General features: G+C 57.5%; 2 protein-coding genes across 11 annotated transcripts in view; one reads left to right on the top strand and one right to left on the bottom strand.

The window, feature by feature from the left end:
* Nucleotides 1-17,485, top strand: part of SLC6A9 (solute carrier family 6 member 9) — a 31,629-nt gene extending 14,144 nt beyond the window's left edge. The window contains exons 3-14 of one of the 4 annotated variants that reach the window (XM_042996885.1): nt 3,420-3,493; nt 4,187-4,318; nt 4,718-4,988; nt 11,146-11,278; nt 11,492-11,626; nt 11,718-11,821; nt 12,438-12,675; nt 12,766-12,900; nt 13,009-13,108; nt 13,198-13,298; nt 16,051-16,221; nt 16,300-17,485. In XM_042996885.1, coding sequence (XP_042852819.1) covers nt 3,421-3,493; nt 4,187-4,318; nt 4,718-4,988; nt 11,146-11,278; nt 11,492-11,626; nt 11,718-11,821; nt 12,438-12,675; nt 12,766-12,900; nt 13,009-13,108; nt 13,198-13,298; nt 16,051-16,221; nt 16,300-16,530 — 1,824 coding nt within the window. In that variant the 5' untranslated portion in view covers nt 3,420 and the 3' untranslated portion in view covers nt 16,531-17,485. Of the gene's footprint in view, nt 1-3,419; nt 3,577-4,186; nt 4,319-4,717; nt 4,989-11,145; nt 11,279-11,491; nt 11,627-11,717; nt 11,822-12,437; nt 12,676-12,765; nt 12,901-13,008; nt 13,109-13,197; nt 13,299-16,050; nt 16,222-16,299 lie in introns of all 4 variants that reach the window. The other 3 variants (XM_042996884.1, XM_042996883.1, XM_042996886.1) reach the window with 3 other exon arrangements.
* An 88-nt stretch (nt 17,486-17,573) lies between these two features.
* On the bottom strand, nt 17,574-21,266 carry CCDC24 (coiled-coil domain containing 24). Of its 7 annotated transcripts, none has more exons than XM_042996887.1 (9): nt 21,114-21,266; nt 20,811-20,983; nt 20,415-20,590; nt 20,161-20,277; nt 19,567-19,644; nt 18,962-19,016; nt 18,437-18,506; nt 18,248-18,326; nt 17,574-18,165 (listed from the first exon to the last, which is right to left on the bottom strand). In XM_042996887.1, exons 2-9 carry the CDS (start codon nt 20,934-20,936, stop codon nt 17,931-17,933), a joined length of 936 nt encoding a protein of 311 aa, XP_042852821.1. In that variant the 5' UTR covers nt 20,937-20,983; nt 21,114-21,266; the 3' UTR covers nt 17,574-17,930. The 7 variants fall into 7 exon arrangements, with proteins under 7 accessions (XP_042852821.1, XP_042852822.1, XP_042852823.1 ...); XM_042996888.1 differs by having other exon boundaries at nt 21,148-21,266; XM_042996889.1 differs by having other exon boundaries at nt 21,166-21,266.
* Nucleotides 21,267-21,681: the final 415 nt, after the last annotated feature.

Below are 21,681 nucleotides of genomic sequence, written 5' to 3'. Positions count from 1 at the left end.
GAGCCCGGCCAGTCGGCAGGGCTAAGCTGGGTTAGGCAGAAAGACTGCCAGTCTGGGTGAAACCATGAGCACCAAAGGATTCTTTCGTGGGCACCTCCAGGCCGACGTCCACTGCAGGGACAGTTCTTATCAGTGACACAGGCGTCCACCTGGCAGATGGAGAAAATGAGAGGCATAGGATAGGGAAGACTATGCAAGGAGAACAAAATCTAGGCAGCACTGGGAAACGCTCACCAGCCATGGGCTTTGCTGCCCAGGAAGGAAGTGACAGAGAGTCCCCAGAGGAGAACAGAGAAGGGAACTGGAACCCCCAGAAGCCTCGAAGAGCACTTTGGAGATCCTTTCTTCCAGTGTACTTGGAGAAAGGTAGGCTTGCTCTATCCTCTGCAGAGAGCCAAGCCCTCACCAGCCAAGTCGCCTGAGCAGAGCTCGTGCTGGAATTGAAGTCCTGGCCATGGGGAGGCTCCCACAGTGACCTCCCAGCCACAGCTCCAGGAGGCGGCCCCACAGTGCTGAGATGCAGGGCTGGGGAGCGGGAGCTGTGCTGCTTCTGCCGGGCGCTTCTCACACTGCTTGCAGGGTGTCACTGACCTCCAGCTCTCTCTGCACTGCAGACCCCTAGTGCTGCCGGGAACTTCCACTAGAGCCCCATCCCCAGCTCCCCCGTCCCAGGCCTCTGTCCCAGGCCTCCTGCCTCCCCTCCCCGAGTTGTGGGCTGTGGCCAGCAGGGCTGAAGTGGTTAGCGCAAGGCCCAGTGGTATGCTGCTCATTAACTGAGCAGTGCTGGCTCCCGAGGGCTCAGCCAAGCGGCTGCCTGTGGCACGTGGCTGGGGGCATCACCACCCTTGCTGTCCCCCTCGATGCCAGGGAAGGAGCAGACCCCAGAACCCCAAGTCTCGTCCTGTTGCGCTTGGTTGCGGGGGTGGGGGGTGGGGGTGGGCGAGGGCGGGTGGCTGGGGCCAGGAGAGAGGCCCCAGGCTACAAGACTTCGGTCTCGGTCTCGGCAACGGGCCTTGACTGTGCCCTGCCCATGAAACCATCCTGGACCCTCGAGTGTCTCTTTTACAGCTGTAACCACTGCTTCGTGACCCCACCCATGTACTCCGCAGCTGCCACAGTCTCCCATTGTGCCCCTAAGTAAACAAGCTTTGGACAGAATAAAACTGTTATTGTAGGGTCAACATATAGGAGCCCTATTTGACCGGGATTTGTTTGGGAATGCATAAACTGCCCCCAAGCAGGCCTCCCAGCCTCTGAAAAAATGCCCCCCTGGACTGTGCAGAATTGCTAGGCCTGTCCCAAAGAAGGCCCTAGGAGGTGATAACAGCCTTAGGCGAGATTCAGTAGGGGCCGGTCCCAGAGGGCACGCTCAGACTGTGAGCCACCCTCTCCCAGAGCCAGACTGGCCTTCAGGCCCCTTCATCAGGGAAGCCTTCCTGACTTCACCCTACTTGCCCCTCACCTGGCCTCCTTCCATATTCCTGTGACTTGAGAACTTCCACTCTGTGGTCACCTTGTGGCTGCATATGAAAATCACATATTTGTTTATTTCATTGATGGCTTGCTTCCCCATTAGACTTTGAGCTCTGAGTGTGTAGGGGTGTCTGTTTAGTTCACTGCTGGATTCCCAATGCCTGGCAGAGGGCCTGGCACACAGTAGGTGTTAGTAAATCTCCATGGTTGCGTGAATGAATGTATGTAGACTCTTTCAGCCCGTCCATTTGCTCCGGGTGCTCCTTGAAGGGGACCCTGGTTCCTGGTGCTGTGTCCCCAGACCTCCCTGGAGGGTGTGAAGGTCAGTGTCTCCTCCAGGGGCAATGCTTGATTGCGTGTGCAGGACAGTTGATCCACAAGGGTGTCTCTGCCGTGGTGCCCGTGGCATGCAAGCCAAAATCTGCCCACCATGGGAACAAGGGGTGCTTGGCTGGGACCTCCACTGGCCGCTGGTGCCTCCTGTGCCTGCATTCCCAAATGGGCCTTTCTGGAAAGCACACAGGTCCCAATGAAACCGTTCCTTCCCTCTGCATTTGTGGGTCAGTGTCAGGATCCGACAGCATTTCAAAGCACCAGACCTCTTTGTTTATTGGCCAGTGTGACTGTTGTCCTTGAATATGTCTCTTTCAAGCTGAGGGTCAGTGTCACTTCAGCAACATCCCTCAGAAGCCATGCTGCTCTGTCTCTGATCCTGGTGTCCTCCTGGGATTCCTATCTGTTTCTCTCAAGAGAATAGCCCATCTCTGAGAGGCGCTCTCTGTCACTCAAGGACTGTGCTTCTCTGTTGGTGATTCTCAGGGTCCCTGTCTCCTAGTGAGACACCCCCACCCCCCAACCTCTAGGCTCTTGCTCAAGGTGGCTTGATTTCCAGTTCACCCTGGGAGGGGGTGGAATGGGCGTGGCATGGGAAGGGGTGCATTTACACTTATAAAGGGACTTGCTGAGCCAGTTCCAATAGTACGGTTGGGGTTTAAAAGGGGCTGTCCTCAGTGGGGCCTCAGGCCACCCAGCCCAGCCCTGCAGCTCTCCAGGAAGGCCTGACTTCCTTTCCTTGGGGCAAATCCCCTCTTCAGCCCTTCCTGGCCAGCCCCCTTCTCTCAGCTCCGAGACCTTTTTCCGGAGTCCCTCCCTCTGTTTCCCCTAGCAGAATCTGTCCTCCAAGTCTGGCGTGGTGCCTACAACTCTGGTCTCCTCCCCCAGCTCATGGCCAGCACCACCCAGCCCAGGTCAGCTTCCCCAGGGCCCTCTCCCCAGCCACGGGCGATATAGATGGCTCCCCTGGGCCCTCCCACCCAGAGTCCCAGAACTCCCTCCCCAAGTCTGGCCCTGCTCACTTGCTCCTCCAACCCCCACCTCACAGCCCTGCCCACCCTGTGCCCCCAGGAAAGCGCCTTCAGCTGGGGGGAAGGGGTCGGGCATCCCCTCCCCCGCACCGCCTGCCCATGGGCAGCGTGCTCAGCCTGGTGATGTGGTAGCGGCGGGTGGGGGGGGCTGTCTGGACACAGGCCCCTTTGTGCCCAGCCCGACTTGGCTGCTTGGTATGAGGCTCAGCTGCTCCCAGATCCTCACCCAGAGGGGAGAGGGGAGGCTTTGGAGGGGCTGGGGCTGGGGGGCTGTGGACTCGAGCGCCCTCTCAGCGTCCCACCTCTCGGATGTTGGCAGTCGCTCCCCAGGTGGGCTGGTGCTCCTGGCACGGGGTGCTGGGGGGCTGGTGAGGGAGGCCCCGCTTGGCACCCTCTGGCAGCCACTCCTCCCTTCTCCCTTTCTCTGCCAGGCCTGCCAGCAGCTCCTGCCAGCAGAGGGGAAGCCCAGGGTGGGGGTGGGGGCTTGGAGGGTCCATGGTGTCCCCGCTGGGAGAGCCCCAAAGGGTCAGGCACGGGAGCACAAATGCCTTTCTGATGGTAGCTTCTCTCCTGTCCCCACAGAATGGTGCTGTGCCCAGCGAGGCCACCAAGAGGGACCAGAACCTCAAACGGGGCAACTGGGGCAACCAGATCGAGTTTGTACTGACGAGCGTGGGCTATGCCGTGGGCCTGGGCAATGTCTGGCGCTTCCCATACCTCTGCTATCGCAACGGGGGAGGTACCCAGTGGGCACAGGGCAGGGACCACCCACTTGGATAGAGCCTACCCACCAAGGCGCGGGCTACCCCCTCCCTGGCACAGACCCCACTCCAGACAGGCTGGCCTCTGGCCTCTGGTTCTCCTCTCCTTCGCCCCCATCCCTGGCTTAGGTACCCTTTACTAAGGCACAGACCACCACCCCCTGACCCTGGCTATCTGCTGTTTGGGCCAGACCCTGCTAGCCTGCTCCCTCGGGGCGAGGAGCCCTGGAGAAAGGCACCCCAACCTCCCAAGTTTCCCAGTCTTATACCCCCTGTGTTTCAACAACCCCCTAAATGGTTCAGGGAATTTGAGGATCCCAGTGACTTATGTTTGTGAAATTGCTTGGTTAAGCCATCAAAGCCCACCCTCACATGATGGCTCTGGGGCCAGGATTCTGCTCAGGAAGCCTCTGTCAAATTCAAAGACAGGCCGTAGGTAGGATACCTCGGACCCAGGCTCCTGTTCAATGCGTGGCTCACCCTCCTCAGGTCTCAGCCAAACGCAAAGGTTTTGCTGTTGGGTTCTTGGCAGGAAGAGGGTGGGACCCCCCAGGCCCACCCTGAGCCCGCCCTTTCCCTGCCTGCCAGGTGCCTTCATGTTCCCCTACTTCATCATGCTGATATTCTGCGGGATCCCTCTCTTCTTCATGGAGCTTTCCTTCGGCCAGTTTGCAAGTCAGGGCTGCCTGGGGGTCTGGAGGATCAGCCCCATGTTCAAAGGTGAGGCCTGGGTGGGGTGCACACACACACACACACACACACACACACACTCACATGCACATGTGCATACGCACACACACACACGGGCTTCTGGGGGCCTATTCACCCATCTGTACAAACACTGCCAACCCCCACTGAGCCCTGGTGCTGACCCCAAGCCCTACATCAATGGCCAAGGCCATGGGTGCATGCTGGGATCCATGTTTACTCGGCCTCCACCCTCCCCTCCCACCACGTGTATACACAAAGCCCCTTTGCCCCCCAGCTTGCCCCGGCCGAGGCCTTGACCTGTCCCTTCTGTGGCCCTCCATAACAGCCCGCCCCTTAAGCACTTCGAAATTAACCTGGCCTCCTTCAGCTAGATGTGTGAGGCTGCTTCCATTCCTTCCCCTCTTCCAGGTGTGGGCTACGGCATGATGGTGGTATCGACATATATTGGCATCTACTACAATGTGGTCATCTGCATTGCCTTCTACTACTTCTTCTCATCCATGACGCACGTGCTGCCCTGGGCCTACTGCAGTAACCCCTGGAACACGCCCGACTGTGCCGGAGTGCTGGACGCCTCCAACCTCACCAACGGCTCCCGGCCTGCTGCCCTACCCGGAAACCTTTCCCACCTGCTCAACCACTCCCTTCAGAGGACCAGCCCCAGCGAGGAGTACTGGAGGTGAGGCCCCACTGGGCCTGGGCCGGGCGGGGGGGGGAACCCCTGGTGCCAAGCCTCATCCCTCCCTCCCACCGTCGGGCAACTTCCCGCAGACTAGGTAGGATGCCGGGAACAGAGCATGGTAGAGGCACATGAAGAGGTAGAAGGAGTTTACAGACTAGTTGAGGAGAAGAGGCTGACACCCCAGAGGGTGATGGAAGGCAGGATGTTGAAGTGAGAGTCCTTACAAAGTGCAGTGAGGGAGGCTCGGCGGGCAGGCAAGTCCGCAGAGGAGAGTCGGGGGGAAGGGGGGGTGGCTTCCTGGTAAGAACGGCATAGCAAAGGCCTTAGATCCCAGATGAGCAGAGGCTGGACCTGAGACCTAGGGGAAGCTGTTCTGGTGTAACAGGTGTGTGGAAAACCCATGGACCATAAAGGGGACCGCCGGGGCCACCAGCCTTCTTCGAGAATGTATGTGAATTAAGCTTAGACGTACTGCTGCAGAGCAAGGAGAGACAGCCATAGGGCTCTCCTGACCCCAGCGCTGTCATCATCAAGCTGTGCATAGGAAAGACAGCCTGGCGCTCCTGTGCTCTGTGGTGACAGAGACTGGAGTCTTGGGGCTGGCTGCAGGGAAGCTGTTGCTGGAGGTGTTCTGTCACACCTCGTCCCAACAGGGTGGTTGTGAGGGCACAGTAGGATGTCCTAAAGGAAATTCCCCATGTCCTTGTGGGAAACCCGTGGGAAGAGAGTGTTGGGGGCGTGTGGGTAGGCCATGTCAATTCATTCACATTTTCGTGGTCTGCTCTGCCAGGCTCTGTGTGCCCATGGGGTCTGAGTAGCCCAGAGTCCCTGCGCTGAGGAGTTCACCATCTAGGGGGGAGACAGGCAGCTAATCATATTAGGGCCAGGTACCTACATGCCGATATGCTCAGGGATGTGGTCGGGGACACAAAGGAGGTGGTCAGTTCTGAGGGGATGGGGGCAAGAGGAAGTGGTCCGGAAGGCTTCCCAAGGAGGGAGGAGGGAGGTGTAGAAGGGATTGGGAGAGACACAGGCAGGTAAGCTGTGGCCAGGAGGTGGCAAGCTGGAGACAGGTGAGACAGAGTATTGAGACAGGAGAGGCCAGAGGCATCATAAGGCACAGGGCTTCCCGTGCCAGGCCGAGGGTTTGAAGTTTCTCCGCCAACTGGTAGAGAGGCATAGGGGAGACGGCCAAGGCCCCAGGGAGACTTGCAGTCCTAGGAGGTCAATATCTTCTAAGCCTGGTCCCAGTGCTCAGACCCTGCATGGCCAGCTTCCCTGTGCCAGCCTCTGTGGTGCACCACAGCCCTCCAAGGACAGCTAAGATGTCACTACCGGCAGGGGCTCATGGTGTAGACCACAGAGCTGCTGCCTCCCGGTGAGAGGCAGGCAAAATTACCTCTGGGCAGACTCAGCCATTCGGTCGCTGGACAGATCAGTTTTTGAGCACCTAGTAGGTACCAGACACTGCACTCAGGAGGGAGACAGAATGAGGAGTAAGGCACACAGATCCTGCCCTCACGGAGGTCACGTCTACTGAGAGAACTAAGCAAATAAGTGCCCAGTTAGGTATTCTACTACGTTTGAGGCATGGCGTGGACTGGACAACTTGATTTAGACTAGGGGGTGAACCTGGGAGGACAAAGCCCCGCCCACACCCATGGGACTGCTCCGCGGGGTGAGAAGCTCTCACCCCAGAGGCCATCTGCCAGGGATTCCCAGCTGGGTAGGGCCACCCAGGGCAAAGCTCTGGAGATTTTATCCAGTACAATTAGAGGAGAATAGCCGTCAAAGAAAACTGGTCATGGGTGGGGCGCGGGTGCCCTTTGGGTGGCCCATTGAACTCTCCTCAGGGCTGGAGCCAGGCCCGCCTGACTCGCCACTGTCCCAGACAGGACTTTCTCTGCAGGATGGCTCCCTGCTGCCCCCTCCTGGAGAGCCTGGGAACATGAGCCTTGAGAGGGCTGCCCAGGCTGGCTTCAGCAAGGGAAGTGAGGAGAGCAAACAACCGTATTTCCTGGGCACCTACTGTGTGCCGGGAGTATTATTTCGTATAGTGTTATCCCTATTTTTCAGATTCAGAGACTGATGTTCAGAGGTTAAGGAACTAGGCAGCAGTGCTGTGTCAGGATACGCATGTCCCACTGTGCCTGGTGCCTGGTGTGAATTAGGCCAATGATACTCTGCAGGTGATCTCGGTCCACAGTCTCCAACACCCCTTTGGAAAGCTGTGTGATCGCATTTGAGCCCCACAACTTTGTTTGGTAGCTCGGGCAGGTAGGAGAAAATATTCCCATTTTACAAGTGAGGAAAACAACTCAGAAGGATTAAGAGACTCCTCTGAAGCAAGAGAAGCTCAGAGGGCAGATTTCCGAACGCGGGTCTGCCTCTTGCTCACCCTCTGGCCCATAATCTCCTCTCTCTCTTCCTCCCTTCCGTCTCGTTTTACGGTCCTCTGCGTGCTGGTCTGATTCCAGCCTGTAGGCCCTGAGCTCACGGCCATGCCCTCGCCTCCAGAGCCTGTGGTGCACCCCTCTCCCAGTGTCTTCATGGCAGTTCTGGAGTCACACAGACCTCACTCAAATCGTGGCTCTGCCGCTCATCAGCTGTCTGGCCTTGGGAGATCAGCAAACCTCCCTCAGTCATAGATATTCATCCATTAAATGGGAGGAGTCACAACACCTACCTTGTCGTTATGAAGATGAAATGAGATAATGTGGCATAAGTACCAAGAACAGTAATGGGTGTTCAGTAAGCCTAGTGACATCCACTGCTGGAGATGCAAAGAAATAGATTAGGGTGCTTTGTTTTCAAGGAGTTTATCATCAGGTTGGGGAAATTAATAAATAATGCAGAATGTGGGTCACCTGGGTGGCTCAGTCAGTCGGGCATCTGACTCTTGATTTCAGCTCAGGTCATGATCTCACAGTTTGTGGGATCAAACCCAATGTGAGGCTCTGCACTAACAGTGCTTAGCCTGCTTGGGATTCTCCCTCTCCTCTCTCTCTCTCTCTCTCTCTCTGCCCCTCCCCCACTCTCTCTCTCTCAAAATAAAAAAAATAAACATTAAAAAATGATGCAGAATAATCCCAGAGATGTTATGCATCAAGAGCCAACTTATAAATGTACTGGGTTCCAAAAGTTCTTAGGTGAATTGATCTCAAAACACATGGTCCCAAAACAAAACAAAAAAATAAATATGGTGCCATAAAAAGAAAGGTAGAATTCATTATTTAGTTTTTAGCCCCTAATATTGTAAATGCTGTGCCCTCGCAAATAATATAAATAATTAAAAATTAAATGCTACCAGCTTAACATATATAATCAGACAAAGTTAAAAAAAAATCTTTGGGGGGCGCCTGGGTGGCTCAGTCGGTTGAGCGTCCGACTTCGGCTCAGGTCACGATCTCGCGGTCCGTGAGTTCGAGCCCCGCGTCGGGCTCTGTGCTGACTGCTCAGAGCCTGGAGCCCGTTTCAGATTCTGTGTCTCCCTCTCTCTCTGACCCTCCCCCGTTCATGCTCTGTCTCTCTCTGTCTCAAAAATAAATAAATGTTAAAAAAAAAAATCTTTGGAACAAGAAACAGTGCCTACTTTGAATGCTGTTGCTTGAAGTAAAGGAACTCTGAGTAATGGCAGTAGAAGGACCCTGGGCTATTCTGGGGCAGAGCTTCCCAGCCACAGGTGTTCTGAATAGGTGTGCCCGGTTGGGTGAGACCGGGGTAGCCTGGAGCCCCCAGTTGCCTTCAGCTTTGAGTGCCCTTGTCTGCTTACCCCAATGGCCCCAAAGTATTTTGTGTGTATGCTATGAAGGAAAAAAGATTGGAAAGCACTGTTGAAGGGGCCCAGGTGCCTCTTGGTAGTCCCACAGCCCCTGAACTTCTCCATCCCTTTTCCTTTGGTTCCCCCATCGACTAAGAGCCCAGAGAAGGTCAAAGGCAGGGCCTGGCTCTGATACCTGTTCACCGTACCATCTCAGTGGTGGCAGTTGGGCAGGAGAGGGACGTGTTGGACAGCGCCCTTTCCTGGTCCTGGTGTGAAGGAAGGCCTCTAGGGAAGATTTGAGGCTAAGAAGAGGCCAAGCAAACAGCCTGGCAACATTGTCCCATGAGGGGACAGAATAACATCGCATCACAAGGTATTAAAAATGCTGCCATGAGGTTTGAGAACTGATTTGGAAAAAAAAGTGAAAATAGCTGAGAATGATAGAGGACAGCCTATGAGCTATCCTGAGAGGTCCTAGCTGTAAGAGGGGAAAGAAGGGAGCCTGTGTTTACCTAAACTCATCTACATATTATGCTATGTTGGCGTTATTATGCTCATTTTGCAGATGAGGAAACTGAGGCTCAAGAACTTGTCTGTCACTCATCACTTCTAGCCTGCCTCCCTCCCCAGGTTCTCTCCTTTCTACCTCCTGGTCCATGTACCACAGTGTTCACTCATCCATTCAACAAATATTTACGGAGTACTTCTCTGTTCCAGGCACTTTTCCAGGCACTGGGGGTGCTAGGTACTCCTGCTTTCATAGAAGATGGATGACACACAAAATAAATAGATAAAATAAATAAGTTACAAAGAAAAAAAAAAAGGAGACATGTGCTGTGGAGGAAAATATAGCAAAGAAGTGGGTGAGGAGTGCTGGGCTGGGGCCAGGGTTGCAGTTTGAAGCAGCGTAGCCAGAAAAGACCCCTTTGCAAAGAGGGTACCCTGAGTAAATACTTGAAGGAAATGCGGAGGGAGGAAGCCATGTTGGCAAACCCAGCTGCAGAATTTGTGGGGTCCAGTGTGAAATGAACATATGGGGCCCCATGTTCAAATGTATTAGGATTTCAAGATGCCAGTGGCAGAGCATTAAACCCAGCACAAAGCCTTCTCAGTATGGGGCCCCATACGACTGCATACCACGCACGTGTGTGAATGGATGTTTGAGGGAAAGAGCACACCAGACAGAAGAAACAGCACATGCAAAGGCCCTGAGGGAGGGCATGCCTGGCATGATTAAGGAACTGCAAGGAGCCCAGGGCAGCCAGTGCAGGGGAGTAGGGTGGGAAGACAGGCGATCAGAGAGATGGCAGGTAGGGGGCAGTAGGTCACTTAAGGCCTTGCAGCCACTGTAAGGACTTAGGCTTTTCCACGGTGAGAGCTGGGAGCCCCTGCAAAGTTTTGAGTCAAGGAGAGACCCTGACGATGCTCCTATAAAAACCCTTCAGAAGTTTCCCATTGCTCTTAGGATAAAATTCAAACTTCTTGGCCTTGACTTTGTGGCTTCTTATAATCTGGCTTCTTCCTATCCTTCACCCTGCTCTATTCCCTTTACCTTCTGTTCTAGCCTCACTGAGCTGCTGACATGCCCAGGCTAGGCCGTGTTATTTATTTCATGACCCCCTGTCCTGCTGCATGCTGCTGCCCCAGCCTGGCATGCACTTCCTCCTCCCAATTCCTCAAACCTTAGCTCTATCCTCACCTCTTCCGGGAAGCCTTCCAGTGTGCCCCTCCCCGTGGCACTGAGACGCCCTTCCTGGTGGTACCCACGTGCCTGATTCAGGTCTGTATGCACAGCACCTAGCACAGGGCCTGGCACATAAGTGTCCGATCGATTGAAAGGGCACTGCTGGTGTGGCATAGGGCACCAGATAGAGCCACACATACCTAGGGGAGGAATTCTGGTTCGAGCCTAGGCCTGTACGCCCCAGAGCCTCCCGTCTTTACTCAGCACTCCACCATCTCCCTCGGTTCATCAGAGATGGAGAAGACTAGTGTGGGTGAAAAGCTCACGGAAAGCTTCCTGGAGGAGGTGACGTCTGATAGGATATGTCCAGTCTAGAGGAGAAGATGTTACTGAAGGGAGAAACGCACAAGTCAGGGCCTGGGATGGGCCCGGTAGGGAGTGAGACCTCCACATCCGAGGGGCTGAGGAGGCTGGCCTCCAGGCGCCCTTGAGGGTCCTGGGAGAGGCTGCAACCAGTGGAGTCTTAGGGCAGCAGGCAGAGGGGGTAGGGCGGGGTTAGCTGGGGCTGGGGCCTTACAGTGACACCCTCCTCATACATGCGAGGACCTCTTGAGAAAGGAGGGAGCTGCCAGGCTGGGCCCCGGGCCTTGGGAATCTGTTGCTGGGTGTCAGGGTCCGGCCTTCAACCAGAGTATCCCCTTCCCCAGGCTCTATGTGCTGAAGCTGTCAGACGACATCGGGAACTTTGGGGAGGTGCGACTGCCCCTCCTCGGCTGCCTCGGTGTCTCCTGGGTGGTGGTGTTCCTCTGCCTCATCCGAGGGGTCAAGTCTTCAGGGAAAGTAAGTACCCCTCCCTCAGCAGGGTCTGTGCCCACCCGGAAAGATCCTGCCTCCCCTGCCGGGGTGGTGTGTAGGAGTCGGGGGCAGACGGTGATGAAGGGACATGAGAGGGGAGGAGGAACCGGAGGGCCGGCCGTGGATGGGGGGCCAGGGAGGGGGCGCCCAGGGCAGGAAGAGCTTGGAGGAGTCCAGTGGAGCCCATCTTGCACGCAGGTGGTATATTTCACAGCCACATTTCCCTATGTGGTGCTGACCATCCTGTTCGTCCGCGGCGTGACCCTGGAAGGAGCCTTCACGGGCATCATGTACTACCTGACCCCACAGTGGGACAAGATCCTGGAGGCCAAGGTGGGCTGTGGAGGAGGGCCTGGAAGGGGCAGGGAGGGGCAGAGAGGAGCCCGCCTCTGACCCCAGCTGCTCTGCCCGTCCTGCCCCACAGGTGTGGGGGGACGCCGCCTCCCAGATATTCTATTCGCTGGGCTGTGCGTGGGGAGGCCTCATCACCATGGCTTCCTACAACAAGTTCCACAACAACTGCTACCGGTGAGACTCTCCCTGCCAGCCCGGGGCTGCCCCTCTACCCTGCAGCCTTCCCCAGGAGTCCCCAGACCCCCAGGTCCAGTGCAGCCCCCTGGACCCCCTTCTAGGGCCCTCCATTCCACTCACGGTCTTGAGGTCCTGGGAATGCTGAGTCTGGATCCGGCCACTGGAGAACACAGAAGAAGGTGGGGACAGTGATGCCCCAGGGGTCTGTGAGGACTCAAGAGCCTCAACCTACTTGAAAAAGCCCAGAGCAGGGGCATCTGGGTGGCTCAGTCGGTTAAGTGCCTGACTTCGGCTCAGGTCATGATCTCTCAGTTCGTGGGTTCGAGCCCCGCGTCTGGCTCTGTGCTGACAGCTCGGAGACTGGAGCCTGCTTCGGATTCTGTGTCTCCCTCTCTCTCTGCCCCTCCCCCACTGGTTCTCTCTTTCTCTCTCTCTCTCAAAAATAAATAAATAAACTTTAAAAAAAAATAATAAAGAAAGTCCCAGAGCAGACCAGGAAAGAGGTTGGGGGGCCTTCTGTTCCTAGAACTTTCCATCTCAGTTCTTCTCTCAGCCCTAACCGGGCAAAGGGAAGCAAATTGCACATCCTGAGCCCCATTTTCCTCCCCGACAGGGACAGCATCATCATCAGCATCACTAACTGTGCCACCAGCGTCTATGCTGGCTTCGTCATCTTCTCCATCCTGGGCTTCATGGCCAATCACCTGGGTGTGGACGTGTCCCGTGTGGCTGACCACGGCCCTGGCCTGGCCTTCGTGGCTTACCCTGAGGCCCTCACGCTGCTGCCCATCTCCCCGCTCTGGTCCCTGCTCTTTTTCTTCATGCTCATCTTGCTGGGGCTGGGCACTCAGGTATGAGGTGCAGGACCTGGGCCAGTGGCTTGGGGAGGGAGGAGGCAGGGCCAGAGGCCAGGCCCCTGCTCTGATGGCCACATCCTGCAGTTCTGCCTCCTAGAGACACTGGTCACAGCCATTGTGGATGAGGTGGGAAATGAGTGGATCCTGCAGAAGAAGACCTATGTGACCTTGGGCGTGGCTGTGGCTGGCTTCCTACTGGGCATCCCCCTCACCAGCCAGGTAAGACCTGAGGGAAAAGTTGGGCTGGAGTTGCCCAGGTAGGGGGGCATAGTGGGTGGGGGAGCCCAGCCTCAGGCACCCCCGGCTCAGCTGCCCACTGGCCCGTAGGCAGGCATCTACTGGCTGCTGTTAATGGACAACTACGCGGCCAGCTTCTCCTTGGTTGTCATCTCCTGCATCATGTGTGTGTCCATCATGTACATCTATGGTAAGTGCCTGAGCTTCTGTGGCCTCTCTGGGCCCAGCCCCTGCCTATCCAAACTGCTCTCCCAGCCCTGCTGACACCGCTCTCTCCAGGGCACCGGAACTATTTCCAGGACATCCAGATGATGCTGGGATTCCCGCCGCCCCTCTTCTTCCAGATCTGCTGGCGCTTTGTGTCTCCGGCCATCATCTTTGTAAGTTCCTGGGCTGGCCCCTCCCTCCCTGCTGCCCCCAGGCGAGTGTCCTTCTCTTGGGAACCAGCAGAGGGAGAACAGGAGCCCATTCATCTGGCCAGAGCTCCCCTACGGGGTCTCTGCATCCACAACTCTGGCCATTGGGAGACGGAGAGAGGTTGCATAGTCAGGCGGAGACTTAGAAGCACCCAGGCACTGGCCTGGGGTTAGGAAGGGAGCATATAGAGAGCCCTGGATTTGACTGAAGACAGTGCCCAGCCTTGGAAGGGGAAAGCAGGCTGGCAGCGGCTGAGAGCTGGCCCTCCCTGCCTCCTTGGCGTTCCTGCCTGGTATCCCCAGAGAGGCCTCAGGAACAATTAGTGATATTGGTGTCAGCTCCATTGGCTTTGCTGAGCTCCTGCCTCCAACCCCTCTTAGCTGAGGTGCCTGGAGTACGTGGTGTGAATGCGTGAGTGTTCCAGAAGCGGGTGGTACAAGTCAGATGTCAGCTCAGGGTCAGGGGCAACCTCTTAAGCCTTCCAGACTTGGGAGAGGGAATATCTCCACCGGTATTCAACACCTGGGAAGCTCCCACGAGGGAGATGAATTGGTGGAGGGAACTTCCCCATGGCCAGCAACCAGGCATTTTCTGCACGGTGTTCATGTATCGACTCATGTGATACAACTCTCGGGTATCGTTATTATTCCCACTTTACAGATGAAATGGAGGCACAGAGATGTTAAGTAATCGGCCGAAGTTTACACAGCTAATAAATGACAGAGCCAGCCTTCAAAGCAGGTAGTCCAACCTGGAGCCTGCAGGCTGGGCCAGTGCTACACTAGAAACACCCGCAGGAAGGGGGAGCGCTCCATGGACTACTATCTGATTTTGCCCCCTTATGGTCAGGGTGGGAGGAAGGGGCACAAAGTGTCTGACAGTGAAGTGGTCACTCCGCAAAGAGGCAGGGCCATCTCTGAGTGAGGGGAGGGTCAGCCCAGTGGCAAGGGCAGCATTCAGTCCCGTTCCCGTCAAGCCCAGCTTCTCTGTGCCACAGGGAGCTCATCACCGGATTTCCACTTTGGCTCATGTTTCTGGGTGCGGTGGGGAAGGCCCCTGATGGCTGAGGCCTCCACCACATGGGGGGTGTGGGATCTTCCCCGAGGCTGGCACAGGCACCAGCTCTGGCCACTGGCCCAGCTTTGAAACAGGAGGAACGGAAGCCTCCTGTAAGTGGTGGGAGGCCAGGGAGGCCAGACATCGCTGCCAAGCGCCCTGCTCTCCGGGGGTTGTGGCTGAGGCCGTGCCCAGGACCAGCCTGAGGGGAGCTCATCCTCTAGAGCTCCGAGGAGGCTGCCACCCTGGGCAGAGACCTGGGGTACCGACCAAGGCAGGGAAGGAGGCAGGAAGGAGATGGGCACAAGAAGGTTCCAGAGGGGCAGGCTTGGCCTGGGTCCAGTGTCTCTGCGAGATCGAGGCAAGGTGGGCAGTGCCCTCTCTGTGCTCAGAAAGCCAGGCTGGAGTCACCTTAAGGTGAGGACTCCAGGCCCCGTGGACTCGTGTGTCTGGGCTGTTGTGTCTTCTCTGGGAGCTTTACTTCTTTATATTTCTGAAAAACTCGTTTTGACAAACCATCTTTTTCCGTCAGGGATCAGGATCTAGTTCCATTCGGGAAATTTGACATAAGCTTTCACTATGTGCAGTATCCCAGGAGGGCCCCCCACTGGATGTGGGTCTTGCTCTCCTGAATTTGGTCACTGGGATGCATCTGAGAGCTCAGGAGGCCGATGCTGAGCCCTCCTGGTGAGTGGCGCACACATACCCAGGCCCTCTGGGTGGTCCATGAGCCACCCGCCCATCTTTCCGCTTCCTTAGTTTTTTGCTGTTGCTGCTGTGGCCCCAGGCTCCACTTCCCGTCCCACTCATCTCTTTCCAAAGCGGCTCCTGGCCTCCAGCCTGACACCCATCATTTCTAGCCTTTGGGGCCTCCCCAGGCTGTCACCCTCTCTACAGCCTTAGAGAGGGCTTCGTGCTCCCCTCTCCCCCATTGCCCCCACCTCTCTGCACAAGTCAGTTCAGATCAGCAAATGAGGTTGTGCCGGGCACTGTGCTGGGCCCTAGAGACCCAGAGCTGAGGCAATCCCAGGAGCTCCCCAGGCTATGGGAAACATTAAACGCTTAGCAGACAGAAAATGCCATTGAGAGCCCTTTGAGGAAGAGGGATGAGAAATCTGGAGAGCTTCTTGAAGGGGGCGACATTTGCACAGCATCTGACAAAAGGAAAATGTAGAGGATTCTCCAGAATAAATGAAGAGGGAGGAAAATGCTGGGTGCAGTCAAGACATTGAGACAAGGGTCATGTGGCCAGAAGGATGAGCTGAGATCTGGATGTGAGTTGGTAAAGCCCTAAGGCCAAGGATTTGGTCTTACTTCAGTAGGCAATAGGGAGCCATTGCGAGTCTTTGAGCAGAACTGACTGACTTCAAAGGGGACATCGATTGTTCCCTGGCTGATTCAGGATTATGGCGAAGATGGACCTCTCCTCTTCCGCAATGCCTACCTGCCCACCATGCCTTGGCCTCTGGTTCCTTCCACTTCTTCCACTACCCAAAACTTGACTTTGCCCCTGTCCTTCCCCAAAAAATGTCTCTTTCTAGTTTGGGAAACTGGAGAGGAAGGGAAGGAGTGCTGAGAGGAGGACCGAGCCCCGGGGAAAGGCGGGGGTGGAGAGTACTGGGCAGGCCTCACGTGCACTCCCATCCCTCCTCTCTGCAGTTCATTCTCATTTTCACGGTGATCCAGTACCAGCCAATCACCTACAACCACTACCAGTATCCAGGCTGGGCTGTGGCCATCGGCTTTCTTCTGGCTCTGTCCTCCGTCATTTGCATCCCTCTCTATGCCCTGTTCCAGCTCTGCCGCACAGATGGGGACACCCTCCTCCAGGTGAGGGGTGGGGGCAGGCAGCAGCTAGCTGAACTGGGAGGGGGTGGGTGGATGGGGCTTAATGGCTTCTTTCTGAAGTGCCCTGCCCACCCCCCATGTCTACCTCTCCTGCAGCGTTTGAAAAATGCCACAAAGCCAAGCAGAGACTGGGGCCCCGCCCTCCTGGAGCACCGGACTGGACGCTATGCCCCCACCATACCGCCCTCTCCTGAAGATGGTCTTGAGGTCCAGCCGCTGCACCCAGACAAAGCCCAGATCCCCATGGTGGGCAGTAACAGCTCTAGCCGTCTGCAGGACTCCCGGATATGAGCACAGCTGCCCGGGGAGTGCCCCACCCCCGCCCATGCTCCCACCACAGAGACTGGGGAGACGGGACAGGTGTCACTGCCTGCCCCTGCCATGCCCTGGCCAGGGTGGCTGCTGTCACCTTGGCCATCACTGGTAGCGTGGTCATTTGTGCTCGTGTCCCCAGTGTTTACAGGTCCCTTGGATGCCAAGATGGCAGCTGGGGATGGGTGTGGGCGATGGGAGGGTCGGTGGGGGGCCCAAAGCACTTTGGAGGGGTCTCAGGCCAGGTCCCCAGAGATCTGCTGGGCTTTACATGGCCTCTGATGCCCCCACACTCTGCCCTGAGCTGAGGTTCTAGGTTGGCCCCCTACCTGTCCCCCTCCTTAGGCCTCCAGCCTCCTGACCAGTGTTCCTGCCCTCAGAGCAGACCCCAGCCCTGCCCAGGCAAATTTGGGTCTTCCTACCTGGGAGCAGGGTGACGGGCTAAGGGGCTATACAGTGTTACTCGTCAGGCTGTGCCACCCAGCCCTGTTTGTCTGTGTAATTATTTTTGTAAAAATTGTATTATCGTGGTTGCCACTCTCATGCCCCCAGCCTTGGGCCCCCTCTGTCTTCCAGGCCTGCCTGGACCTCACTTGGCTGCTCTGGGGTCTCCACACCTCATACCAGCCCTAGCTGTCAGGCCCAGCCAGCAGAGGCCCATGACCCAGCAGCCTGCCCAAAGCACTAGTTTCTGGGGGGTAGGGGTGGGGTGCTGCTCAGCAGGAGGTTTGAACCCAGAGCCCTGGGGAAGGGGACCTTACATGAAACCCCTTTGCCCTCCCTCCACCAGGCGAAAGGAAGGCCCAGGCTTCCCAAACTGGGCTGCCCTTGTTCATGTGCCAAATGGCCCCAGCCTGCGTGCCCCATCCCCTCTCTGGAGCCAGAGCTCCCTCCCCCTGCAGTGTCTGTCTGTCCAACCTCTGTGCCCCTCTGTGCAGTGACAGCCCCAGAACAGCCGCCTCTAATCCTCTGTAGCAATAACGGTGCACCGCCCACCCCTACCCATCCGTGCACCACTAGGATTTTAAAGTCCATAGATTTTAATGAAATTTCTATTCCTGTCTCTGAGCTGCTGCTGTGCTTTGTGTGAGTCCCCCAGGGGGACAAGAGTTGGGGCTGGGATGAGACCTCTGCCTGCCAAGAGTTTGTGGAGGGCTGGGAGAAGAAAGGCCAAAGGCTATGATTGTCAGAAGCAGACACTAGGGACTTGGCGAGGGGGTGGGGCAAGGGCCAGACAGACAGACAGCCTTGGCGTCCTGGCCAGGGCCCATCCAACCAAGACGAGATCTGAACCGGGCTGGGCCACGGCAGCTGAGAGGTGGCAGCAGCGGATGGGGCGAGTTCCACCAGGAGCCGAAGCCTACTTTGTGACCGGTCGTTCAGGTTGGGGCCTGGGGTGCTGTACTGGACATTGGAGTAGAAGCTGGCCTTTTCCCAGGGCTGCGCCGAAGCTTCCGTCCCCAGCGGCAGGTGGTAGTCAGGCCTCGAGGTCGGGGGCAGCGCTCCAGAGGAGGGGCAGGCAGGCAGCACCGGAGAGGCTCAGCCCAAACTCCAGAAGCGCCACGGAGGCAAGGCAAGGGTCTGAGACCCTTGGAGGACCCCGCGGGCTGCTGCCTGAACAGGAAAGAGTAGCTGTGAGTGAGCAGTGGCCTGACCCTAGGCCTACCCTGTCAGCCATCCACCTGCTCCGGTTTACCTGTGGCTGGAAGAGACACAGGAAGGCCTCAGAGGCACCTGCAGCTCTTGTTGCATGGCCACCTTCTGTTCCCGTAGCTCTGGAGGACAGGTGTACCTGAGTCACAGCACCCAGCAGTTCCAGGGTGTGTACAAGTGTGGGGCAGGGGGCAGCAGGCTGGGTGCTCTGGGGTCCACTTGGGATCCTTACCTGCCAGGGTGGGCTCTAGGGTGGCCTCAGAGGGCTGGGATGCCCCTGGATACTCCTCTTCCAGGCGGCGCTGCAGGGAGAGCTGGCTCAGGGCCCCGGCCACAGGCAGGGGAGGGGCAGGGCAGGATACAGAGGCCATGATCCCATGGCGGGACCCCAAAACCAGCCCAGGCAGTCCCTGGGGACAGCACACTCCCACCCTCCGCCCAAAAAGCCCAGCTTGGTAAAGTGCTGGCTGGCTTGGACTCAGACTTAGGGAAGGGAAGGAGCCAAGGACCAGGGGCAAATTTCACAAGTTAATCTAAAAGTGCTGACCTTGGACTTAGGGGCTCAACCAGAATCTTCTGGATTCACACACACACAGGGAACGTGCACGTGTGAGAAAAGGACACAGGACTCGCACACCTTTACATGCACATACGCACATGGACATGGCCGTTTGTGGGTCTCACACACCAGGTGAGAGGTAGGTGTGTCCACTCGGCAGAAGGGCTCTGGGCAGCGAAGCCCAGGGCCGCAGCTCACCTGTAGGATGGGGATCATCCTCTCCAACGTGTGACACTCCTCCTCCAGGAGGCTCCTGGGACACATGGGAGTAAGGCAGCCAGGACCAGTGCCACAGGACTGTCTCAGCTGAGCCGTCCACATAGCGCTAACCTCCAGCTTTCACCTCCACCAGGCCCTCCTTCCTCAGCCCACCTTGCTCTCTGTGGCCAGGTGCTGGCCCAGCCTTCCAGCCCTTGCGGGCCTCTCCCTGAGCAGGATGTGTCCGTCCCTTGCCTATCTCACAGTGCCCACCATCCTCTACTGCATGGGCCTCGTCCTGCCTCCATTCTGCCCTGCATCACGGCCATTCCCCTTCTCAAAACCCTTCTGTGGTTCCCCACCTCAGGATAAAAATCCTCGGGGCTCAGCGCCTGCTGGCATCCATCATTAACCACTTCCTGGCAGCAACTGCACAGGCCCTGCAGCAATCTGCCCTTTCCACCTCTCAGCCTTCCCCTCCTGGTCTCCTCACCAGGTGTGCAGCCTCCTCCTCCTCTCTCACAGTCCAGTCCCAGTACTTCAAGACTGGTCCCAGTCCCATCCTCCCTGTCTTCACCCTCACCACGCACACTCAGGGGCCTCACCGCAGGTGTCTGGCAACCTGGTCGATGCTGGACACGTTCAGCTGGTCCTTGATGACGCTGAGGTCCCTCTGACTGCTGCTGGCAGATGAGGCCAACATCACGACCCCCCCCCCCCCATGTTGCCTCACCCCAGGCCTTCAGGACACGAATGCCACTTCTCCCAGATAATCCTGTGTCTTTTCTCACAAAGGCAACATAACATAGTGCAAAAGGGGAGGAGTTCTGGAGCCTGGGTTTGCAAATGGACTCTGCCACCCTTCAGTGTGTGTGACCTTGTGCAAATCGAGTATCCCTTCTGAGTTTTAGTTTCCTCATCTGTAAAAGGGGGCCACTGCTCCCCACAGAGTTGTGTCAGAACTAGAAATAAGTGGCTGCTTCCATTCACTTACGAATTTGCTCCTTTCTCACTTCTTTCATTTGGTCCCCAGCGCTCTCTAACCCAGCCCTCACTGATCCATACATGTGGTTGTAGGAGATCCAGCTCCAGGCCAGGAACTTCTCCGTGGAGCCAGGTGGAACCCACCAGCTGGCTGGGGCCCTCTGCTAAGCAGGGAGCGATCCCTCCTCTCCTACCTAGATTCACCTCCACTTTACCTGGATTCACCAGCTCTCATCTGGAATATCTCCTGTTCTGGCAAATCACACCCAGGCTCCTCCAGGGCAAAGCGCAGGACCCTGGGGCTATACTGGATCCAAGCCTGGGTCTGGTCTCTGCAGAAGATCACAGAAAGAAACTCCGAGGCTCCTTCCAGGGAACCACAGGAAGGCAATCCTGGCCCCTTATCAGGCACAGGGCTAGCCCCTCTTAGTTTTGCTGTGGGGCTTAGCCCTAGGTCTGAGGTTCCCACCTGCCCTCGCAGATGGCCTTCTGGCGGAGACCAAGGAGCAGCTGTCTCAGTTCCTGGCGCACGAGGTCTCTTAGGAGGGGCGGTGGTGCCAGAAGGGAGGAGGGGTCAGAGGTGGGTCGGGAGCCAGAGGCTTGGGAGGATCGAGCCTCACGGAGCAGTGACTGTAGCATCACCACCTGCAAGGAGAGCTGGGACACCTTGCGACTGGGCAGAGAAGTGACGGGCGTGAAGGGGGCTGGGGGACTGAGGGGCAGAGAGGAGTCAAGAGGGCTGGGCGGACAGTGAGATGCAGCAAGATCTCGAGAGTTATCGGGCAGGGCCAGGGATCCGGAGGAGGTGGGGAAATCACCCGAATCGTGGGACAGGCCTGGAGTGACCCATCAGCCCACTCCCCACCTCTGCCCGCAGTTCCAGGCTCAGGTCCACCGTCGTCTCCCCCAGAATCCTCTTCACTTCGGGCCGCTCCGGGAGCGGAACGTGCTCCTCTACCAGCACCCACAGCGACGGGGAGTCCCAAGACATGGCCTGCCCGCGCCGCCACTCCGCGACAAGCGGCCCCAGGCTCCGACCTGCGGGAGAGCAGGTCGGAGCGCAGCATCACTACAAGGCTGGTAGTCCAAGGCTGGGCCCTGCCCCTCGCTGGCCTCGCGGGCCACGCCTTCAAGCTTGTCGCGTTCGCCGGCCTCTCCCAAGCCCCACCCTTGTTCTGCCGCCAGTCAGAGACTGGAATTACTGGGTTGGGAGCACTGGCCTCTGGCGCTGTCCCTTCTGCCCCGCTTCTGCCTGACTCTCGGGGCCGCGATTCCCGGTCACGGCCCCCAGGAGCCGGGCAGTGGAGACCAGGGCCCTAGCCCCGCCTCTTCCGCGTGGCCGTCACCCGGGAAACCGCGCCGCTACCCAGGCCCCGCCCCTAGCCATCCCAGGTGGGGTGGGCGGCGCCAGCTCGCGGGGAGTCGGACCCACGGCGGAGGCAGGTGGTTTGGAAGTCCGACCATCCACAGAGCTCTGACGCCAAGCGCTGTGGGCTCATCTCTGGGCAGCATTCGGCTTCGGGGCAGGTGGGAAGAACCCAGAAATGGGATTCCCCCTGGGATTATTACTTCGTTGCCTCCCCTAGCCCGGAGGCAGCGGCAGGGTAAACCTTTCCTCTTAGGGTCGGCGGAAGTCTCGCGAGCGACTGCGCTTGGAGGGGCCTGGGGAACCAGGACAGCCCGGGCCAGACAGAAGAATTGGGCCAGGTGCCCTCCCACAACACACAGAGGGACCT

The sequence above is a fragment of the Panthera tigris genome, chromosome C1, assembly GCF_018350195.1.
Source record: "Panthera tigris isolate Pti1 chromosome C1, P.tigris_Pti1_mat1.1, whole genome shotgun sequence".
Lineage (NCBI taxonomy): Eukaryota > Metazoa > Chordata > Mammalia > Carnivora > Felidae > Panthera > Panthera tigris.
The sequence above is the reverse complement of the archived record's forward strand: the minus strand, read 5'-3'. Positions and strand labels throughout refer to the sequence as shown.

Excerpts from the sequence above, each read along its gene's own strand:
- CCDC24 (XM_042996887.1), bottom strand. The coding sequence starts at position 20,936 with ATGTCTTGGGACTCCCCGTCGCTGTGGGTGCTGGTAGAGGAGCACGTT. Across the intron at positions 20,278-20,414 it reads AAGGCCATCTGCGAGGGCAG|AGACCAGACCCAGGCTTGGA; the intron begins GTGGGAACCTCA and ends GATCTTCTGCAG. Across the intron at positions 18,166-18,247 it reads TGTGTCTCTTCCAGCCACAG|GCAGCAGCCCGCGGGGTCCT; the intron begins GTAAACCGGAGC and ends TTTCCTGTTCAG.